Below are 23,243 nucleotides of genomic sequence, written 5' to 3' on the forward strand. Positions count from 1 at the left end.
CGGATGCGGACCCATTCTACAGATGTGTGAATGGACCTTAGGCTAATCCTCAGCTTTTACTGTTGTGGTATTTGGATTGTATGATTTCTTGCGGTGGTTTTTCTGTTGGTGATCTTTGATTTCCGTTGATGAAGACTATTGTCTTGTATGTATGCCTTTATGGAGGCTGGAGGGAAATGGGTGACCTGTCAGAAGATGTGCTCAGTGAGGGTCTCTGATTTCTTTGGGTATAGTCCGTGTGCTGTTTGCCAGATTGCGAGATTTGGCCTGGAAAGGAGGCGTCTGCCTGGTCCTCTTCTTCTAGTGGAGGTAATGCCATGCTTCAGTATAATGGATGTCCTTGGCTGAGCGTGGTGCTGCAGTCTGCTGACTTCACGATTAGGACATTTCTATTACTGTCTGTTTTTGATACATAATTTATTGGTATGTAGAATTTTTTTATTCCGGCTGCGGGTGCTGACGTTGGGTGTAATCCTCTGCTGGGCTGCCGCTGTGATAAACCTCAGAATTAGGCCAAGTACTCAGTACAGTTACCTAATAAAAGCCCAATAGCAATGTCTTACTCTACCTTCCCACAAAGTGTCAACTTGCAATCCAAAAAATATACTGTGTACTCACCTCTATCCAAACACCCGGTCAGCCGCCATTTGTTAGGGAGTGCAGTTGAACGCACGGCCACTGCCTCCATTTTATGCATGGACATGGGGTTAGTAAACCACTATTCTCTAAAGGGTAATTCTAGTTGTTTGAAGCTATCCCCTATCCACAGGAGGGGATAACTTTGAGGTGGGCTCCTACCTTTGGGATCCCCCACTGATCATGAGAATGGCTCTGTAGTTCCCATAGAAAGAAATGGAGCAGCTGCATGCATGCCTGACCGGCTTCTCTGGTCATTTCAGGGGAGGCTGCAGGGAGCACAGGGCCCCTGGTGATTGCCATCGGTGGGGTTCCAAGAGGTAGGACCCCCACCAATCGAATAGTTTTCCCCTATTCTGTGAATAGGGGTTAACTTCAAAGAAGCTGAATACCCCTTTAATTCCTGGATGCCCAGCAGCCTCTGACTGCGGAGCGCCCGATATTGGTATAGTGTGATGCAGATGTGAATCAGTGAATTGTGCATTGCAACTTCCTAGGAATGGCTACGCTTGGCAGAATCTGCAGCAGCACACAGGATGGGAATGCTGCAGGTTTACCTCCACAGATTTTGCTTGTGGCAAATTTGCTGCATTTTACAGTCTCCGAAATGTAGATGAGACGTCTTATCCACACCTACAAAACTTGCAGCTTAAAATGTACATTTATGCAGCGACTTTCACCTTTTGCACTGCAGAGGGTAAATCCAAGGCAAATCTGCACCCGTGTGGATGTACCCTAAGGGCGCATGTCACCTGTTTCTGAAGTTTAAGCAATCAGGGTATTGAAGCAAGCCAACTCGGTTCAAGAGGAAAAATTCACCTTAAGGCATCTTGCACACGTATGGCCTCTGAGACATGCAGTCCGTGAGCGGGCCATATGTCCCGGGGCTATTGTCCAGCACTATGAGTCCCGTGGACGGGCTGACGTGCACAGCATCATTGTAATCTATGATGCTGTTTACTTCCGTGCGCACGATCAATGCCGCTCCGGGACATATGGCCCGCTCACGGACCGTATGTCTCTGAGGGCATACGGTCGTGTGCAAGAGACCTAAGGCTTATTTCACATGAGCGATACGGAATAAGGGCTCATGCAGATGGCCGTATGCTGTCCGCAAAAAATGTGGATCCGTGTATTTTGCGGATTAGCTTCTATGTGGCCCTTTTCTTCCATTCTACAGCTCAGCAAAACAAATGAAACGTCCTATTATACTTGTCAGTGAAAATCAGGACATGGCCCCATTGAAGTCTATGGGTCCACAAAAAACGGAATGCTGAACTGTCCGCTAAAAAGGATCCCCATTTTTACGGACAGCATACGGCCATCTGAGCCCTAAGTCAGGGACTGTTCCTGAACGCAGCGATGATCCATGATAAACTACGCTCATCTGTACATACACATTGAAATGAATGGGCCAGAGTTCAGTCCAGATGCTGTCCTTTAGCAACACTCACTGTAGCCTGACGGAAAACTCACTCGTGTGAAAGAGGCCTAACTGGGGAATGACCAGAACACTAAGGCTACTTTCACACTAGCGGCACGGACCTCCGGCAGTTTGTTCCGTCGGGTGAACAGCGTGTTGGATCTGTCCTGCCGCTAGTGAACGTGTGCCCCCCGGACTGCTGCTCTGTCCCCATTGACTATAATGGGGGCGGGGCGGAGGCACGACGAGAAGCTGCCGGAATAAATGTTGGACATGTCGTAGTTTTTATTCCGGCAGCCTCTCGCTGTGCCTGCATCGGAACTCCACCCCCATTATAGTCAATGGGGAAGGAGCGGCAGTCCAGGGGCACACGGTCACTAGCAGCAGGACGGATCAGACAGGCTGCTCACCGGACGGAACAGCCTGCCGGAGGTCCGTGCCGCTAGTGTGAAAGTAGTCTTACCTGGTTCCCTCTAAGTCCCAGGCTCCACTTCTGCCATCCAATATGGCTGCAGTAGCCCAAGACACTTCCTACTTCTCCAGCCCTGCTTTTGGATTGGCGAACTGTTCATGTGATCAGTGCTGGCCAATCCAAAGGCAGCAGGAAGTGTCTTGGACTACCAAATGCACAGTAATCCTCACCCAGTCTGAGAAGCGGTGCAGCCATCTTGGATTTGGATCCCCCCCCCCCCCCCCCTTGAACCTCAGGGTTGCTTAAATGCCAAATGTCACAATTTTTTAGTAATTGGAGCAACTTTTAGCCGTGGTAGGACTATGAAAAGAACCTGCAGAAGGAATTGGTGAGCAGCGAGGAGCCTGGTTGGCACAGCGCTGGAGGGCACGGCTGCTATTCCTGATGCTTTACAGGAAACACGATTGTTGGTTGAACCAGTACATGCCTGTCTTTCACGGAACATGTGCGACACAAGCTAATGACCCTAAGGGTTCGTTTTCTCTTCTAAACACTGTTGATAAATGGCAGTTTTACCCATATTACTATAGGGTGGTGTCACAGCTGTTGATGAAAGTGAATCTGGCAGGAAGCAGAAGTCCTTCCTTTATTTCTCATTCGCTTCCAGCCCACATCTGGCTTTGGCTCAAAACGGCATCAGAATCTTGTGTGTGACACCAGCCTTATGAGTGGTTTCCAGGCGAAGGCCTCATGCACACAGCAGTTTGTCTGCAAAATACAGTTAACATTTGTGATCTTTCTGCATTTTTCTCCTATCAATAGAAAGGACTATTCTTGAACTGGTTGTCAGCCCCCCGCGGACCTGATATTGGTGACCTTTCCTTAGGATAGGTTATCAATATCATAATCTTGGAAAATCTGTTTAAGGTGCTATTAAATATCAGTCATTGTATAGATCTTAAAAATGCTGCTAAATAAACCTGATCCGGTGAAGTTTGACATTTATTCTTTATAGTATGGCACCACCTGGTGTTCAAAGTTTATTGAATGTTCACGTCCTCATAAGGACTAGTGGACACGAAGGATACCCCTTTGTACTGCATCTTCTATATGCAGATGTGCAGTGCTCTCTACGTGTGTGTGTGTATGTATATATGTATATATATATATATATATATATATATATATATATATATATATATATATAATATATAAATTTTTTTTTCATTCTCAGGTCCATAAATATTGTCACATCGACACAATTCTAACATTTTTGGCTCTATACACCACCACAATGGATTTGAAATGAAACAAACAAGATGTGCTTTAACTGCCGACTGTCAGCTTTAGGCCTCCTGCACACGACCGTATGGCTTTTTCCGTGTTTTGCGGTCCGTTTTTCAAGGATCAATTGTTCCGTTTTTTTGTTTCCGTTTTTCCGTATAGCATATACAGTAATTACATAGATAAAATTGGGCTTGGCATAACATTTTCAATAGATGGTTCCGCAAAGAACGGAAATACGGAAACGGAGTACATTCCGTTTTTTTTTTTTTGCGGAACCATTGAAATGAATGGTTCAGTATACGGAATGCAAAAAACGGCCAGCAAACGGGGAAAAAAAACGGTTGTGTGCAGGAGGCCTTAATTTGAGGGTATTTACATCCAAATCAGGTGAACGGTGTAGGAATTGCAACAGTTTGCATATGTGCCTCCCACTTGTTAAGGGACCAAAAATAATGGGACGATTGGCTTCTCCGCTTTTCCATGGCCAGGTGTGTGTTATTCCCTCATTATCCCAATTACAATGAGCAGATAAAAGGTCCAGAGTTCATTTCAAGTGTGCTATTTGCATTTGGAATCTGTTGCTGTCAACTCTCAATATGAGATCCAAAGAGCTGTCACTATGAGTGAAGCAAGCCATCATTAGGCTGAAAAAACAAACAAACCCATCAGAGAGATAGCAAAAACTTTAGGCATGGCCAAAACAACTGTTTGGAACATTCTTAAAAAGAAGGAACGCACCGGTGAGCTCAGCAACACCAAAAGACCCGGAAGACCACAGAAAAGAACTGTGGTGGATGAGCGAAGAATTCTTTCCCTGGTGAAGAAAACATCCTTCACAACAGTTGGCCAGATCAAGAACACTGTCCAGGAGGTAGGTGTATGTGTGTCAAAGTCAACAATCAAGAGAAGACTTCACCAGAGTGAATACAGAGGGTTCACCACAAGATGTAAACCATTGGTGAGCCTCAAAAACAGGAAGGTCAGATTAGAGTTTGTCAAACCACATCTAATAAAGCCTTCACAGTTCTGGAACAACATCCTATGGACAGATGATACCAAGATCAATTTGTACCAGAGTGATGGGAAGAGAAGAGTATGGAGAAGTAAAGAAACTTCTCATGAGGCCTCATGCACACGAACTTTTTTTTTCAAGGTCCGCAAAAACAGGGTCCGTAGGTCCGTGATCCGTGACCGTTTTTTCGTCCGTGGGTCTTCCTTGATTTTTGGCGGATCCACGGACATGAAAAAAAAGTCATTTTGGTGTCCGCCTGGCCGTGCGGAGCCAAACGGATCCGTCCTGAATTACAATGCAAGTCAATGGGGACGGATCCGTTTGACGTTGACACAATATGGTGCCATTTCAAACGGATCCGTCCCCATTGACTTTCAATGTAAAGTCCGGAGTCCCTTTTATACCATCAGATCGGAGTTTTCTCCAATCCGATGGTATATTTTAACTTGAAGCGTCCCCATCACCATGGGAACGCCTCTATGTTAGAATATACTGTCGGATATGAGTTAGATCGTGAAACCTCATTTCCGACAGTATATTCTAACACAGAGGCGTTCCCATGGTGATGGGGACGCTTCTAGTTAGAATATACTACAAACTGTGTACATGACTGCCCCCTGCTGCCTAGCAGCATCCGATCTCTTACAGGGGGCCGTGATCAGCACAATTAACCCCTCAGGTGCCGCACCTGAAGGGGTTAATTGTACTATCATATCCCCCTGTAAGAGATCAGGGCTGCCAGGCAGCAGGGGGCAGCCCCCCCCCCCCCTCCCCAGTTTGAATATCATTGGTGGCCAGTGCGGCCCTCCCCCCCCTTCCTCCATTGTAATAAATCGTTGGTGGCACAGTGTGCACCCCCCCCTTCCTCCCTCTATTGTAATAATTCGTTGGTGGCACAGTGTGCCCCCCCCCCCCGCCTCCCCCCCCTTCCTCCCTCTATTGTAATAATTCGTTGGTGGCACAGTGTGCGCCCCCCCCCCCCCCTTCCTCCCTCTATTGTAATAAATCGTTGGTGGCAATCATTGGCCCCCCTCCCTCTATAGCATTTTCAACATTGGTGGCCAGTGTGCGGCCTCCCATCTTGCGCCCCCACCCCCCCCCCCGATCATTGGTGGCAGCGGGTTACTAGCAATAGTACAAGATTCATACTTACCTGGGAGCTGTGATGTTCGTGTCCGGTCGGGAGCTCCTCCTACTGGTAAGTGACGGTTCATTTAGCAATGCGCCGCACAGACCTGTCACTGTCACTTACCAGTAGGTGGAGCTCCCGGCCGGACACGAACATCGCAGCAGCAGGTAAGTATTAATCTTCTACTATTGTACTATTGCTAAGTAACCATGGCAACGAGGACTGTAGTAGCGTCCTGGTTGCCATGGTTACCGATCGGAGCCCCAGCGAATAAACTGGGACTCCGATCGGAACTCCGCTGCCACCAATGATGATGGGGGGGAGGGGGGGGGGGGAGATGGGAGGCTGCACACTGGCCACCAACGTTGTTAATGCTATAGAGGGGGGGGGGGGGCAATGGGGGGCGCACACTGTGCCACCAACGATTTATTACAATAGAGGGAGGGGGGGGGCCGCACTGGCCACCAATGATATTCAAACTGGGGAGGGGGGGGGAGGGTCTGCCCCCTGCTGCCTGGCAGCCCTGATCTCTTACAGGGGGATATGATAGTACAATTAACCCTTTCAGGTGCCGCACCTGAAGGGGTTAATTGTGCTGATCACGGCCCCCTGTAAGAGATCGGGTGCTGCCAGGCAGCAGGGGGCAGTCTTGTACACAGTTTGTAGTGTATTCTAACTAGAAGCGTCCCCATCACCATGGGAACGCTTCTGTGTTAGAATATACTGTCGGTTCTGAGTTTTCACGAAGTGAAAACTCAGCTTTGAAAAAGCTTTTATGCAGACGGATCTTCGGATCCGTCTGTATAAAAACTAAACTACGGCCACGGATCACGGACACGGATGCCAATCTTGTGTGCATCCGTGTTCTTTCACGGACCCATTGACTTGAATGGGTCCGTGAACCGTTGGCCGTGAAAAAAATAGGACAGGTCATATTTTTTTCACGGCCAGGAAACACGGATCACGGATGCGGCTGCAAAACGGTGCATTTTCCGATTTTTCCACGGACCCATTGAAAGTCAATGGGTCCGCGAAAAAAAACGGAAAACGGCACAACGGCCACGGGTGCACACAACGGTCGTGTGCATGAGGCCTGATCCTAAGCATACCACCTCATCAGTGAAGCATGGTGGTGGTAGTGTCATGGCGTGGGCATGTATGGCTGCCAATGGAACTGGTTCTCTTGTATTTATTATTGATGATGTGACAGCTGACAAAAGCAGCAGGATAAATTCTGAAGAGTTTCGGGCAATATTATCTGCTCATATTCAGCCAAATGCTTCAGAACTCATTTGACGGCGCTTCACAGTGCAGATGGACAATGACCCAAAGCATACTGCAAAAGCAACCAAAGAGTTTTTAAGGGAAAGAAGTGGAAGGTTATGCAATGGCCAAGTCAATCACCGGACCTGAATCCGATTGAGCATGCATTTCACTTGCTGAAGACAAAACTGAAGGGAAAATGCCCCAAGAACAAGCAGGAACTGAAGACCGTTGCAGTAGAGGCCTGGCAGAGCATCACCAGGGATGAAACCCAGCGTCTGGTGATGTCTATGCGTTCCAGACTTCAGGCTGTAATTGACTGCAAAGGATTTGCAACCAAGTATTAAAAAGTGAAAGTTTGATTTATGATTATTCTGTCCCATTACTTTTGGCCCCTTAAAAAGTTGATTACAGCACCTGACAAGTGAGTGAGATTCTACAAATCACATGCTGTGGACATGTAATGCATGAAACAAGCATTGTGGGTTTTCACCATGGATTTCACCACTTTAAAGGGGTCATCCAACCTCTGAAATGCCCGGTCACCTCATAAAGTTTATACTTACTCCGCTCCCTGGCACTCACGTCGCTTCTAATGGCTGCCGCTTCATCTCTGCACGTTTTGATCCGTGCGACGGGGAGATGCAGCGGCGGGCGGTTGTGTGGGCATCAGAAATTATGTGGGTGCTGGAGAGTGAGGTCAGTATAACCTATATGAGGTGCCTGGATATTTTAGGGGTTGGATAACCCCTTTATGTGTAGCAAGGGAGAAATCTGTAGCTTGTAGACTTGTGGTGTGAACTTCCCCAAAACCACATAGCATAATGGAAAAACTGCAGCGTGCTACAGTGCCAGCATGGTGGAGGAGATAATTTTACAAATCTCATCTACATGTAGTGGAGAATTTAAAATCCCATATGGTTTTTCACTGAGGTTTCACTCTTTTTGGTGCGAGAGGTGAAGTCCGTTGATTCTGCCACGTGGGCATGTACCCTTAGAGGAAACATGACCGATGTGTTCTGGCTATTGGTGGGGGCTGATGACCTTTCATATCCTCATCTACATTGCTTATCATTGGCGCGCTCTGTGCGCTGACATCTAATGGCTGTATTACACGTAACGATTTGTCAGGAGGGAAGCGTTCTTTCCTGGCAATTGCCCGGAGGAGACTGCTGCTATTACATTCAGAGATCTCCTCCACAGTATGGAAAGGAGCGATCACTAATGAGATCACTCTTCTCTATACTGACATGCTTAAATCTGAATTGCCTGTTGAATGAGCATTTGCTCGTTCATTTGGTAACCAGCGGCAGTATTACACTGCCAGATCATCGCTAATCTGTCTAACATTTGGCCAGTGTAATACGCGAGAACTTGAGCTCCTTCTCCCTGGCTAAGAGCGGGGCGCTCTGATTGGATGTGCTAGCAGGCAGGGAGAAGATAACCGCGCCCAGGAGAGCTTTAACTCCACGCCTAGTATAACCAAGTCACCTCATTAGCATATGAGGCGCCAAGATACGTGGACCACAGCCGACGAACGGGGGGTTCTTTAGAAAAAAATTATTTAATTTGCCAAGACATCAGTGTGGGCTGCACTATAAGGTAGTGTAATAGATTTATAGATATCCAGGTGAAAGGTCCTCTTCAAATAAGAACCAAATCTCCACAGTGTGCTCTTAAAGGGGCCATCAGAGTCCCAGCACACCCGCCGATCGGTTTTTCCAGGAATCCACCTTGCTCGCCAAGCAGAGCGCCAGACATGTTATAGTGGCTGTGCTTGGTATTACACCTTAGCCTCATTCACTTGAGCTGCAAATAGGGCATGTGACCGATGTACAATGACATCACATGACCTAGGAACAGGCCTAAATGCTCACGGAGCACTGGCTGCTTCTAAAAGCTGAACAATGAGGGTCCCGTGTATCGGACCCTGCTGACCTATACTGTGGACAGATCATCAATATTTCCAGCATATACCCCTATAAGAAAGCTAGACATTTTTCCAGCAGTATCCTGTATTACAGGTTGAAGTTTCACAGGCCAGTGTTAGTGTTGCTTGAAGCAGTCATTATGCACATTGTGATAAGTTCCCTTTTATGTTCCTGGAAGTACATTTTCCATGGAACATGAGCGCCCACGTCATGCAGAACCGGATACCTGGCTGCCGGGTGTTTGTTCATGCCTGATGGGTAAACGTGTGCACGGTTTATGCTCCCACCTCCTTGCTTTTGAAGGTTTCTTTGCCCCCTGGGAATATCTGGTATTGTGTAGATGAAAAGGAAAAATCATCCCGGGTCCTGTGCCATTGTATTGTCTGATCACTCGTACTAGACAGTAGTATATACAGTTGCAAGAAAAAGTATGTGAACCCTTTGGAATGATATGGATTTCTGCACAAATTTGGTCATAAAATGTGATCTGATCTTCATCTAAGTCACAACAATAGACAATCACAGTCTGCTTAAACTAATAACACACAAAGAATTAAATGTTACCATGTTTTTTTTATTGAACACACCATGTAAACATTCACAGTGCAGGTGGAAAAAGTATGTGAACCCTTGGATTTAATAACTGGTTGAACCTCCTTTGGCAGCAATAACTTCAACCAAACATTTCCTGTAGTTGCAAATCAGACGTGCACAATAGTCAGGAGTAATTCTTGACCGTTCCTCTTTACAGAACTGTTTGAGTTCAGCAATATTCTTGGGATGTCTGGTGTGAATCGCTTTCTTGAGGTCATGCCACAGCATCTCAATCGGGTTAAGTTCAGGACTCTGACTGGGCCACTCTAGAAGGCATATTTTCTTCTGTTTAAGCCATTCTGTTGTTGATTTACTTCTATGCTTTGGGTCATTGTCCTGTTGCAACACCCATCTTCTGTTGAGCTTCAGCGGGTGGACAGATGGCCTTAAGTTCTTCTGCAAAATGTCTTGATAAACTAGGGAATTCATTTTTCCTTCGATGATAGCAATCCGTCCAGGCCCTGACGCAGCAAAGCAGACCCAAACCATGATGCCCCCACCACCATACTTCACAGTTGGGATGAGGTTTTGATGTTGATGTTGCTGTGCCTCTTTTTCTCCACACATAGTGTTGTGTGTTTCTTCCAAACAATTCAACTTTGGTTTCATCTGTCCACAGAATATTTTGCCAATACTGCTGTAGAACATCCAGGTGCTCTTGTGCAAACTGTAAACGTGCAGCAATGTTTTTTTGGACAGCAGTGGCTTCCTCTGTGGTATCCTCCTATGAAATCCATTCTTTAGTGTTTTACGTATCGTAGATTCGCTAACAGGGATGTTTGCATATGCCAGAGACTTTTGTAACTCTTTAGCTGACACTCTAGGATTCTTCTTCACCTCATTGAGCAGTCTGCGCTGTGCTCTTGCAGTCATCGTTATAGGACGGCCACTCCTAGGGAGAGTAGCAGCAGTGCTGAACTTTCTCCATTTATAGACAATTTGTCTTACCGTGGACTGATGAACAGCAAGGCTTTTGGAGATACTTTTATAACCCTTTCCAGCTTTATGCAAGTCAACAATTCTTAATCGTAGGTCTTCTGAAAGCTCTTTTGTGCGAGGCATCATTCACATCAGGCAAGGCTTCCTGTGAAAAGCAAACCCAGAACTGGTGTGTGTGTTTTTAGAGGGCAGGGCTGCTGTAACCAACACCTCCAATCTCATCTCATTGATTGGACTCCAGTTGGCTGACACCTCACTCCAATTAGCTCTTGGAGATGTCGTTAGTCTAGGGCAGTGTTGGCGAACCTATGGCACGGGTGCCAGAGGTGGCACTCAGAGCCCTCTCTGTGGGCACCCACACCATGGAAAAAGTCTATGGTGTACCAATATGCCTTAGACTTTTCCTGCCATTCATCAGTGCAGGGCGCACTATGAACAGCACAGGCAGTGCACTGAATGTAGGCAGGCTATTATAGCTAAATGATAAAGTACATGGAAGATATACTATATTGGACTGTTGTATTCAGGGTAAATTGCCGTGTTGGCACTTTACGATAAATAAGTGTGTTTTGGGTTACAGTTTGGGCACTCGGTCTTAAAAAGGTTCACCATCACTGGTCTAGGGGTTCACATACTTTTCCCACCTGCACTGTGAATGTTTACATGGTGTGTTCAATAAAAACGTGGTAACATTTAATTCTTTGTGTTATTAGTTTAAGCAGACTGTGATTGTCTATTGTCACTTAGATGATCAGATCACATTTTATGACCAATTTGTGCAGAAATCCATATCATTCCAAAGGGTTCACATACTTTTTCTTGCAACTGTATATGGAATCTACACATGGCCTGTTCACAAGAACATTGTGTTTTTTAGAAGTCTTTTTAGATATCAATAAACCATCCTTCAGATAGGTCATCAATATCAGATTGATAGACTGACACCTGGCCATTCCAGCAGGTGCCGAAAAAAAAGTGGATGGATCCGGAAGCAGAAGACTTTATCCACTGTGTAGTGTCTGTGCCAGGGTCCTGCACCTCGGCTCTTGGTGACGTGAACGGCAGATGAGCTGGAGTACGCTTCCATGGCCTCTGCACAACAGACGGAGTCTTCTGCTTCCCGTCCCGTCCACTGATTTATTTCTGGGGCATGTTGGGTGTCTGTCACCCTCCCCAGCAATCTCCGGTATTGATGACCTGTCCTGAGGATAGGTGATGAAAATCGAACATGTTCAACCCCATGTTCTGTGCTCTAGTTATTGAAGACATAGCCTTAGGATAGGTGAGATCAGCTTGGTGGAGGTGCTATACCCAGCCTCCCACTGATCAGCTGTTCTTAGCAAGCATTGGATATAATGGCATAAGCGGAGCTGAAAGGCGCAGTTTACTAGGGCTGCAGTAAACTATTTTTTTAGTAATCGAGTATTCTACTTTTTTTTTTTTTTTTTTTTTTTACGATTTTAATCGAGTACTCTAAGAAAAAAATGAATTATTAGACTGTTTTCCTTTATAAAAACTCATCAGAGCTCCACTCCCCCACTGCCATCAGATGCCATGTCTTCCCTGTAGTTACCGCGCCGGGGCCACTTCCCCAGTAGTCACAGCAGTAATACCATAGTGTTGGCATTCAGAGGCCTTAGAGAGCCTAGTGCTGCTGCCACCCTGTTTTCCCAGGCACAGATCTCTGAGCAGCAGGCTTACTACCTGTGTCTATGGCGGAGTGTATCCTGTCCAATGCCTCCTGGTGCTCCCTGGCCTCCAGCAGATCGGCGATATCTTGGTGCTGCCAGCTCTTCCCGGGCACACACTGCCAGCTGCCTCAGCTGCACACAGGTTCGGCGGGTGCCCCATGTCCCCCTGGCAGAGCTGGCAGCCGTGTGCTGGCACAGTGACTGGGTCCGGCAGGAAGCCGCCACATCCCAGGCACTGCAGCACACACTGCCTTTCCTCCCACACCGTGACCGAACCTTGGTACTGCTGCAACAGACACTAAGGCAGAGGCTCCAGGGATGCCATGGAGCGGTGAGGGAGAGGCTTCACAACCAATCCTCGATGCAGGGAAATTGCATTGAGGCTTTTCTTGACTATTTATTACATCGAGTAATCGTTGCAGCCCTAACCAGCTCGTGTTAGGGGGAAGATGGAATCCCTTCAAAGAAATGGTTTTCCTTTTACATCTGCTGGGATCTGTTGTATTCAGCAAGAATTATGATGAAACAGAAGCTGCATGCATGTGTGTTTACAGCTTATGCTACTTTCACACTTGCGTTTGGTGCGGATCCGTCATGGATCCGCACCTATAATACAAACATCTGCATCGGTTCAGAACGGATTAGTTTGTATTATCTTTGCCAAAATGGATCCGTCTTGAACACCTTTGAAAGTCAATGGGGGGGCGGATCCGTTTTGCATTGTGTCAGTGAAAACTGATCCGTCCCCATTGACTTACATTGAGTGTCAGGACGGATCAGTTTGCAAGCAGGGTTTTGGTGTCCGCCTCCAGAGTGGAATGGATGCGGAGCGGAGGCAAATTGATGCATTCTGAGCGGATCCTTATCCTTTCAGAATGCATTAGGGCTGAACTGATCTGTTTTGGACCGCTTGTGAGAGCCCTGAACGGATCTCCCAAACTGAAACCAAAACGGCAGTGTGAAAGTAGCCTAAATTGGGATCACTGGTGGCCATCCAGTAGCCAGCCATATGGACACCTGCCCCCTCGCCTGAAATGACCTGTATTATTCTGTCCTGACCATAGCTTTCTTTTATTTACCGTAGTGCCAGCGTCACGGATGCCGTTTCCTTTTGTCTTTTAGATTAGACCGCCTCTTTATATTACTGGACACGGGGACAACCCCAGTAACGAGAAAAGCGGCAGCGCAGCAGCTTGGAGAAGTGGTCAAACTGCATCCACATGAACTCAACAACCTGTTAAATAAGGTGGCAGTCTCTTATTCTGATTCTTGCTCGGTAACATGGTTGTAAGTGCACATTACTGTTCTTTTATCTAATATCTACATTGCTCCATTTCAGGTCCTGATCTACCTGCGCAGCGCTAACTGGGATACACGTATAGCAGCTGGTCAAGCTATTGAAGCTATTGTAAAAAATATTCCAGACTGGAGCCCAACAGCTCGAATAAAAAAAGGTAATGGTTAACTGTTTTCCCTTTAAAGGGTTGTCCAATGAAAAATATTCAACAGTTTTCAAACCAGCACCTGGATCTGAATACTTTTGTAATGGCATGTAATTTAAAAAAAAATTGTATAGCCACTGAGTTATTTAAATAAAATCTATCTGTATAGGGTCCCTTAATTTCTTATTTCTTTGACCTGCTCACGGAGAAGGCCGCACATGCTCAGTTTTATCCTTTAACTGCCTCCTGAGTTGATAGGGAGAGCTGAGACACGCCCCCTGAGCTGTGATAGGGAGAGCACAGACACGCCCCCTTAGCTGCAGCAGAATAGACACTCCCCTTGAGCTGTCGGCTTGATATAAATCTAGCAGAGCAATGAATGGGGAGATCTCTGGATCCATGTGAGGTACACGGCTGGTTCTAGCTTTGTTAGAAAGGGATTGCCATGTACTATATGATGTCTGATTTTTATTTTTTACAATATTCATGGGATAACCCCTTTAAGGACGTTGGAAAGTGACTTGTTCTTTCAAGGTTTTTTTTCTAGTATACCTAGTTACCTATATGTTCACAAGCCCATAACCACGTCCCATGTGTATTATGATGGCAGAAGTCTCAGCCAGACCCTGATTTCTGCTGAGTCTGTGCCATATATGTGCAGTTTGCACATCAGCGGATCTACACCAATGGGGCTAATCTTCAGGTTTTTTTGCAAATCTAAATCCATAGCAAATAAATGACATGTAACTTATTTACTGTGAATTGAAAAATGCATGGGAAGTTTCCATTGCTGAGGACAAGCTTGCAAAAACCCCTTTCACATGCATTGTACACTGATCATCATCAGATTTAACCTGGAATCCAGCTTAAAGGGGTTGTACAGGCAGTATATATTGATGGCCTATCCTCAGGATAGGTCATCAATATCTAATCTGCGGGGGTCTGACACCTGGCACCCCGCCAACCAGTTGTTAGAAGAGGAAGAGGAGCTTAATGTGAGCGCAGCTTCCTCTTCATTACATTACATGTCGTCTCCCTTGCAGCGCTGTGTAATCCAAGATTAATCAATGTGAAACTCACTAGATGGCACCAACACAAATTCCAGCGTATACACAGTACCTCTCAGACAGAAGAATATAATACCATCTGTCTCGACCACAATTTTTAGATATAAAAACTTAACGTTAATAAAAGTTACGAATCCTTGCTCTGCACAAACTATGACAAATCTTGGATAATGGGGTAGCAATATAAATTATCAAGCCTGGTATTAACTATGGAATGAAATTATCCCAATCAGAGAGTTACCTCCTGAAATCAATATTTAGGTCTTTTATTCAGTAATATGCATCTTGGGCTACTTTCACACTGCCATTTGGTGCGGATCTGTCATGGATCTGCACAGACGGATCCGCACTGATAATACAAGCGCATGCATCCATTCAGAACGGATCAATTTGTATTATCTTTAACATAGCCAAAACGGATCCGTCTTGAACACCATTGAAAGTCAATAGAGGACGGATCTGTTTTCTATTGTGCCATATTGTCAGTGAAAACGGATCCGTCCCCATTGACTTACATTGTGTGTCAGAACGGATCCATTTGGCTCAGTTTCGTCAGACGGACACCAAAGCGAAATGGAGGCGGAACGGAGCCAAACTGATGCATTCTGAGTGGATCCTTATCTATTCAGAATGCATTAGGGCAAAACTGATCCGTTTTGGACCGCGTGTGAGAGCCCTGAAACAGATCTTGCAAACGGAAACCAAAACGGCAGTGTAAAGGTAGCCTTACTGAATATTGATGTAGCAATTTTAACAACTATACATCTGCCAACAGTGGGGAGTTTGCTAAATATCAGGCTGATTAACTTATATCAATACTACACAAAATGGTTATAGATTACCGAGAATCCAGGTGATGTGCAGAGACTAAGGAAAGTCAGCTAAAAAGACTGTTCTGGTCATTTGGGATTTTTCTCCTGGGGTCTCTTCTTACTTCCTTGTTTCTTTTCTCTTTGTTCTTGTGCCCCCCCTCCCCTCACTCTAATGTGTGCTTTCTTATCCAAAAACGTATCCGTTAGTTACCTTCCTAGCTTGTAGTTTTCCAATCATTGTTGGCTAGGCGTGTACGTATGATAATGACTGATGTCATTTTATGGACCGTGTACTTGTTTATTACACTGCACTTCCGAAATGACAGGCAGTGTAATGAAGAGGAAGCAGCGCTCACATGGAGCACCGCCTCGTCTTCCAACAGCTGATTGGCAGTTGTGCCGAGTGTTGGTTCCCCTGCCAATCTGATATTGATGGCAGTATATACTGCCTGTTCACCACCCCTTTTAAATCTGACCTGTTTGAGAGTTTTTGTTTTTTGTCATGGATGTGCCTTATTTTAAGAAACAGCTGTTAACAGGTAATAGATCTTTTTATATAATTTTCTTTTTTTAATCCATTTTTAGAGGCCGGGTCTGAGTGTTCAAATGATGAGTCGTCTTCATCGGACAGGCTGAGCTTTGAAAGATTTGATATATCAAAGTTGCTAAAACATGGCGCTTCACTCCTTGGCTCTGCTGGTGTTGAGTTTGAAGTGCAAGAAGACAAATCGGGTGTGTCTTTTGTATTGCAAGTTCATTGCTTTATTTCATGTAGTAGAAAAGATGATGGGTATATGACGGGATAATTGAGTTACATCATGTTGCAAGGAACCGTAACACCACACTACAGCATGTGTAAAAGGAGTAAACCTAGGTGTAAGAGGATGTCCACGTTATAGTAGCATCTGGCAGGGGACTTTCACACAGTAGCATGATGAATGGTGTTCTGAGGTGTTTACCTGACATGATGAAATTCACATAAACACGTAGTAGCTGAATCCCTTTGGGAGGTGCAGCGAGCAGCTGTCTCTTCCCTATACCTCACCAGATAGCTGTAGCCGTATGACATCGGCTTGGAGTAGCTGCTGAGCTTTTGACTTGTATCCCTTTCTCTGCGCTCTTTAGAAAATTGCACAAGATCGCTAGTAAATCAGGATAGCGGTTTAATGTTTTTACCCTTACATTACTGTAGTTGAGGAAATGAAATGTGATGCTTCACAGAAACCTTAAAGAGATACTCCCATATTAAAGGGCATCTGTCAGCAGGTTTGTACCCATGACACTGGCTGACCCGTTACATGTGCGCTTGGCAGCTGAAGACATCGGTGTTGGTCCCATGTTCATATGTGCCCACACTGCTGAGAAAAATGATGCTCAAATGAGCCTCTGGTGCAACGGTGGTGTTGTAGTTACACCTAGAGGCTCAGCTCATTTGCCTTTCCCTCTGCAACTTGACAGGGCCAGGCATGATCACGTTGACACTGCCTGACCCTGTCAAAGTGGAGAGGGAGTAGCAGTTGCAGAAAGAACAGAACCTGTAGGTTGCAACGTCCCCATGTCATAATGTGATGAATCGTGGTACTAAATACGAGGTGCTTCTACGAGGAGTCATATTAGGGCAATTTACCCTAAGCCTGCATTCAAATGACCATAATGCGAAGGTTAGTTGACACTGATGCACCAAAGTCTTCTGTGCCCGACAAGATGATAAATTAGTAACCAGTACTTATTTTCTTTTCTTTTAGGAGATGTGGACCCTAAGGAAAGGATAGCTCGGCAGAGGAAACTGTTACAGAGAAAACTGGGGCTTGACATGGGAGCTGCTATTGGCATGAATACCGAAGAGCTATTTAATGATGAAGACTTGGACTACTTACCTACCAACACACTTGTAAATAAACCTGTAGGTGAAAGTTCTTGTCTCTGACACATTCATAGACCTTTTACACTTTCTAAAATGTTTAATTTGGTTGATCACGGTATATTGTATTTTCTGTTTTTCAGACCCTTCAAGCAGCAGAGTTTATCGACACAGAATTTCTTCCTGGAATGAGTAACAGGCAGAAAAACAAAGCAAAGCGAATGGCAAAGCTGATTGCTAAGCAGAGATCCCGGGATGTGACCGACACAAATGAAAAGAGGTGCTTGACATAGTCCTTTTATGCCATGTAGTAATTTTTCTAGTTCATCCCTCATGACCGCACAACAGAAAACTTTAACCTCCTTAGCGGTAACCCCCCGAGCCACACTCGGGACCACCATGAGTTTAATTTTAATGGCACAGGGATGGATGCAGACAGCATACAGTGTGCTATCCGCATTTCTGGAGCGCTGCGCTAACTTCCGGCCGCAGCTCCAGAAGTTTGTACCGCTCCGGGTACAAAATTAACGAAGATATCGTACCGCCAGGGAGGTTTAGTTAATGGTGCTGTCTAAATCCTATTTTCCAGTTCATCCCTCATGACAGCACCCTCGCATTCTTCTGTGGTGCTGTCATAAGGGACTCCTTGGAAATCAAATCACTGGTAAGTCTAACTCCTAATTTCTCCCAGATTTGACTATTCTGTCCAGTTCAGTAAAATGTTAAAACATTCTTGGTAACGGGAGAATCTTTACATTTACCAGTGTCTCCTGTTAACATCAGGTTCCTAACCATTTCAGTTTCTACAACACCTTTTATCATTTGCACTGTTTTAGCAGTGACAGTACAGATGGGGAGCCAGATGAAAAACGAAGGAAAGTGACAAACGTGGTTATCCCTCAGCCAGCTACAGAGTGCAAGGTGTTGATTGATAACATCCCGGACAACTCCTCTTTGTTCGATGAGGTATGATGCTTTACTTGATTTTTATTTTATTTTTTTATTTTTTTATTTTTTTTATTTTTTTTCAATCAATAGTTTTTATTTTATTTTTTACAAATATATTATAAGGTTATATTTCGTATGTTTGTATAACAATTGATAATAAACATTACTTGATCTTTTAAATCCGTTTGCTAAAAAGGAGTCATGAAAAGCTGTCCTGTATACTGTGTGTATCTTAATCTGGCATTGGTTTACAGTTATCACAATAAGACATGGTTTAGTGTATGTTTCAATAGGATGGTTATGCTGTGGATTTTCAGTCCATAAAATCCACAGCATTTTACAGTACCTGGAAAGTGGGTTGAATTTTGCCAAACCTCATCCAAACGCTGCGTTAAAAAAAATCTGTATGGATTTTAAATCTTTAGCATGTGAATTTGTTTTGGATTATCACCACAGATTTCAGCCTTTGTAATGCATAGGTTAAAATCTGCAAAGAAAACATGCAGATTTTGCAGCGGAATCCATAGTCCACTGCAATTTGTTACATTTACATGTAACTTTTTAGGGTAGTTTCTCATGGCTTTTTGATGCAGGTTTTGAAGCCTTACTACAAGAAAATGAAACAATACAGGGAGTGCAGAATTATTAGGCAAGTTGTATTTTGGAGGATTAATTTTATTATTGAACAACAACCATGTTCTCAATGAACCCAAAAAACTCATTAATATCAAAGCTGAATATTTTTGGAAATAGTTTTTAGTTTGTTTTTAGTTTTAGCTATTTTAGGGGGATATCTGTGTGTGCGCAGGTGACTATTACTGTGCATAATTATTAGGCAACTTAACAAAAAACAAATATATACCCATTTCAATTATTTATTTTTACCAGTGAAACCAATATAACATCTCAACATTCACAAATATACATTTCTGACATTCAAAAACAAAACAAAAACAAATCAGTGACCAATATAGCCACCTTTCTTTGCAAGGACATTCAAAAGCCTGCCATCCATGGATTCTGTCAGTGTTTTGATCTGTTCACCATCAACATTGCGTGCAGCAGCAACCACAGCCTCCCAGACACTGTTCAGAGAGGTGTACTGTTTTCCCTCCTTGTAAATCTCACATTTGATGATGGACCACAGGTTCTCAATGGGGTTCAGATCAGGTGAACAAGGAGGCCATCTCATTAGATTCTCTTCTTTTATACCCTTTCTTGCCAGCCACGCTGTGGAGTACTTGGACGCGTGTGATGGAGCATTGTCCTGCATGAAAATCATGTTTTTCTTGAAGGATGCAGACTTCTTCCTGTACCACTGCTTGAGGAAGGTGTCTTCCAGAAACTGGCAGTAGGACTGGGAGTTGAGCTTGACTCCATCCTCAACCCGAAAAGGTCCCACAAGCTCATCTTTGATGATACCAGCCCAAACCAGTACTCCACCTCCACCTTGCTGGCGTCTGAGTCGGACTGGAGCTCTCTGCCCTTTACCAATCCAGCCACGGGCCCATCCATCTGGCCCATCAAGACTCACTCTCATTTCATCAGTCCATAAAACCTTAGAAAAATCAGTCTTGAGATATTTCTTGGCCCAGTCTTGACGTTTCAGCTTGTGTGTCTTGTTCAGTGGTGGTCGTCTTTCAGCCTTTCTTACCTTGGCCATGTCTCTGAGTATTGCACACCTTGTGCTTTTGGGCACTCCAGTGATGTTGCAGCTCTGAAATATGGCCAAACGTGTGGCAAGTGGCATCTTGGCAGCTGCACGCTTGACTTTTCTCAGTTCATGGGCAGTTATTTTGCGCCTTGGTTTTTCCACACGCTTCTTGCGACCCTGTTGACTATTTTGAATGAAACGCTTGATTGTTCGATGATCACGCTTCAGAAGCTTTGCAATTTTAAGAGTACTGCATCCCTCTGCAAGATATCTCACTATTTTTGACTTTTCTGAGCCTGTCAAGTCCTTCTTTTGACCCATTTTGCCAAAGGAAAGAAAGTTGCCTAATTATGCACACCTAATATAGGGTGTTGATGTCATTAGACCACACCCCTTCTCATTACAGAGATGCACATCACCTAATATGCTTAATTGGTAGTAGGCTTTCGAGCCTATACAGTTTGGAGTAAGACAACATGCATAAAGAGGATGATGTGGTCAAAATACTCATTTGCCTAATAATTCTGCACGCAGTGTATACAAAAAACAGAAATAAAAAATCTTTACTTTGTAATCCTTTCTTTGAATATTTAAAAAAAAAAATTTATGTAATGTAGGTAGTTACATAAAAAATAGCACCAAAAATTGAACAAATGTTGTTGGATTAATTTTAATTCCATGTATTTGTTTGGGTGGTGCCATCATTTTGTGACATTGTTAGACCAGGGGTAGGCAACCTCCGGCACGCCAGCTGTTGTGAAACTACAACTTCCAGCATGCATACTTCCTCTACTTATATCTCTCATTTAGAAATGAATGGAGCATGCTGGGAACTGTAGTTTCACAACAGCTTGCCGAAGGTTGCTGACCCCTGTGTTAGACTATTGCTAATCCTTACATTATCCCCCTCCCCCTATAACTGTAAATAAGTTGTTATAACAGGCCAGGTGACCATGGTAGCCTATGCTGAGCATTGAACTGGAACAAACCTGCATTATAATTTTCTGCAGTCTTCCTCTACATACTTTAATTTCCCAAAACTGACTCTTGTTTCGTGCAGTCAAAATGTATGGCTGTTTCGGGGGAGTGTTGCCATTTTTTTGCTTTTTAATGCGTTTCTTTTAAGCAACGGCAGTAGCTAAGTGAGTGCTAACATCTGCAGGAAGTGCAATCTATGTGTATGGAGTCCAAGAGAAATGGGACTACTTAAGTGACACTATTGAAGGCAACAGAAAATTGCATTAGGCTTGTCAATAAAAACAAAAAAAGGAAGAGACCACTGTGGTACTCGGCAGAAGTGCCCAAAATCATTAAAAACATAAAGATGGCATTTAGGAATTATAAAAATAAAATAAAAAAACGAGGATGGCAGGCAAATTTATAAGATTAGGCAGAGAGAGGCCAAACAAGTTTTATAAGAGCTTCTAAAGCACAGGCAGAAGAGAAATTAGCTCAGTCAGGGGAAAAAAGGCGATAAGGCATTCTTCAGATACATAAATGAAAAAAGGAAACTAAAACAAGGAATTACCAAATTAAAAACCAAAGGAAGGTATATGGAAGAAGATAAAGAACTAGCTGACTGCCTCAATGAATACTTCTGTTCAGTTTTTACAAAGGAAAATGAAGGAAAAGGACCTCAGTTAGGAAAGAAGACTAATAAATCTTTTGATGCATGTGTCTTTACAGAGGAAGAGGTTCTAAGTCTGCTGTCTAAAATTAATACAAATAAGTCACAGGGGCCTGATGGGATACACCCAAAGTTATTAAGAGCTTAGCGGTGAACTAGCAAAATCATTAACAGATTTATTTATCTAATCACTGGCAACAGGAGTCGTCCCAGAAGATTGGAAATTAGCAAATGTTGTGCCCATTCACAAGAAAGGTAGTAGGGAGGAATCTGGCAACTATAGGCCAGTAAGCCTGACATCAATAGTGGAGAAATTAATGGAAACCATACTCAAGGAGAGGATTGTGGAACATCTAAAATCCCATGGATTGAAAGATGAAAAACAGCATGGGTTTACTTCAGGGAGATCATGTCAAACTAATCTTATAGATTTTTTTGATTGGGTGACTAAAATAATAGATGGCGGAGGTGCAGTAGACATCGCTTATCTAGACTTCAGTAAGGCTTTTGATACTGTCCCACATAGAAGGCTCATCAATAAATTGCAGTCTTTGGGCTTGGACTCCCATATTGTTGAATGGATTAGGCAGTGGCTGAGGGACAGACAACAGAGGGTTGTAGTCAATGGAGTATATTCAGACCATGGTCTTGTTACCAGTGGGGTACCTCAGGGATCTGTTCTGGGACCCATATTGTTTAATATCTTTATCAGCGAAATTGCAGAAGGCCTCGATGGTAAGGTGTCTTTTTGCTGATGACACAGATTTGTAACAGGGTTGATGTTCCTGGAGGGATACACCAAATGGAAAAGGATTTAGGAAAACTAGAGGAATGGTCAAAAATCTGGCAACTAAAATTTTATGTTAAGTGCAAGATAATGCACCTGGGGCGTAAAAACCCAAGAGCAGAATATAAAATCGGTGATACAGTCCTAACCTCAGTATCTGAGGAAAGGGATTCAGGGGTCATTATTTCAGAAGACTTAAAGGTAGGCAGACAATGTCATAGAGCAGCAGGAAATGCTAGCAGAATGCTTGGGTGTATAGGGAGAGGCATTACCAGTAGAAAGAGGGAGGTGCTCATGCCGCTCTACAGAGCACTAGTGAGACCTCATCTGGAGTATTGTGCTCAGTACTGGAGACCATATCTCCAGAAGGATATTGAGACTTTGGAGACAGTTCAGAGAAGAGCTACTAAACTAGTACCTGGATTGCAGGATAAAACTTACCAGGAAAGGTTAAAGGACCTTAACATGTATAGCTTGGAAGAAAGAAGAAACAGAGGGGATATGATAGAAACTTTTAAATACATAATGGGAATCAAGGTAAGAGGAGAGAATATTTAAAAGAAGAAAAACTGCTACAAGAGGACATAGTTTTAAATTAGAGGGGCAAAGGTTTAAAAGTAATATCAGGAAGTATTACTTTACTGAGAGAGTAGTGAATGCATGGAATAGCCTTCCTGCAGAAGTGGTAGCTGCAAATACAGTGAAGGAGTTTAAGCATGCTTAGGATA

At 44.2% G+C, this 23,243-nt stretch overlaps 1 protein-coding gene across 1 annotated transcript in view; it reads left to right on the top strand.

The window, feature by feature from the left end:
• The window catches only part of BTAF1 (B-TFIID TATA-box binding protein associated factor 1), a 96,663-nt gene that overhangs the window by 6,703 nt on the left and 66,717 nt on the right, over positions 1 to 23,243 (top strand). The window contains 6 exon segments of the mRNA XM_040438270.1: positions 13,440 to 13,563; positions 13,657 to 13,771; positions 16,224 to 16,370; positions 17,384 to 17,541; positions 17,643 to 17,779; positions 18,336 to 18,465. Of these exon segments, the coding sequence (XP_040294204.1) occupies positions 13,440 to 13,563; positions 13,657 to 13,771; positions 16,224 to 16,370; positions 17,384 to 17,541; positions 17,643 to 17,779; positions 18,336 to 18,465 (811 nt within the window).

The sequence above is a fragment of the Bufo bufo genome, chromosome 6, assembly GCF_905171765.1.
Source record: "Bufo bufo chromosome 6, aBufBuf1.1, whole genome shotgun sequence".
Classification (NCBI taxonomy): Eukaryota; Metazoa; Chordata; class Amphibia; order Anura; family Bufonidae; genus Bufo; species Bufo bufo.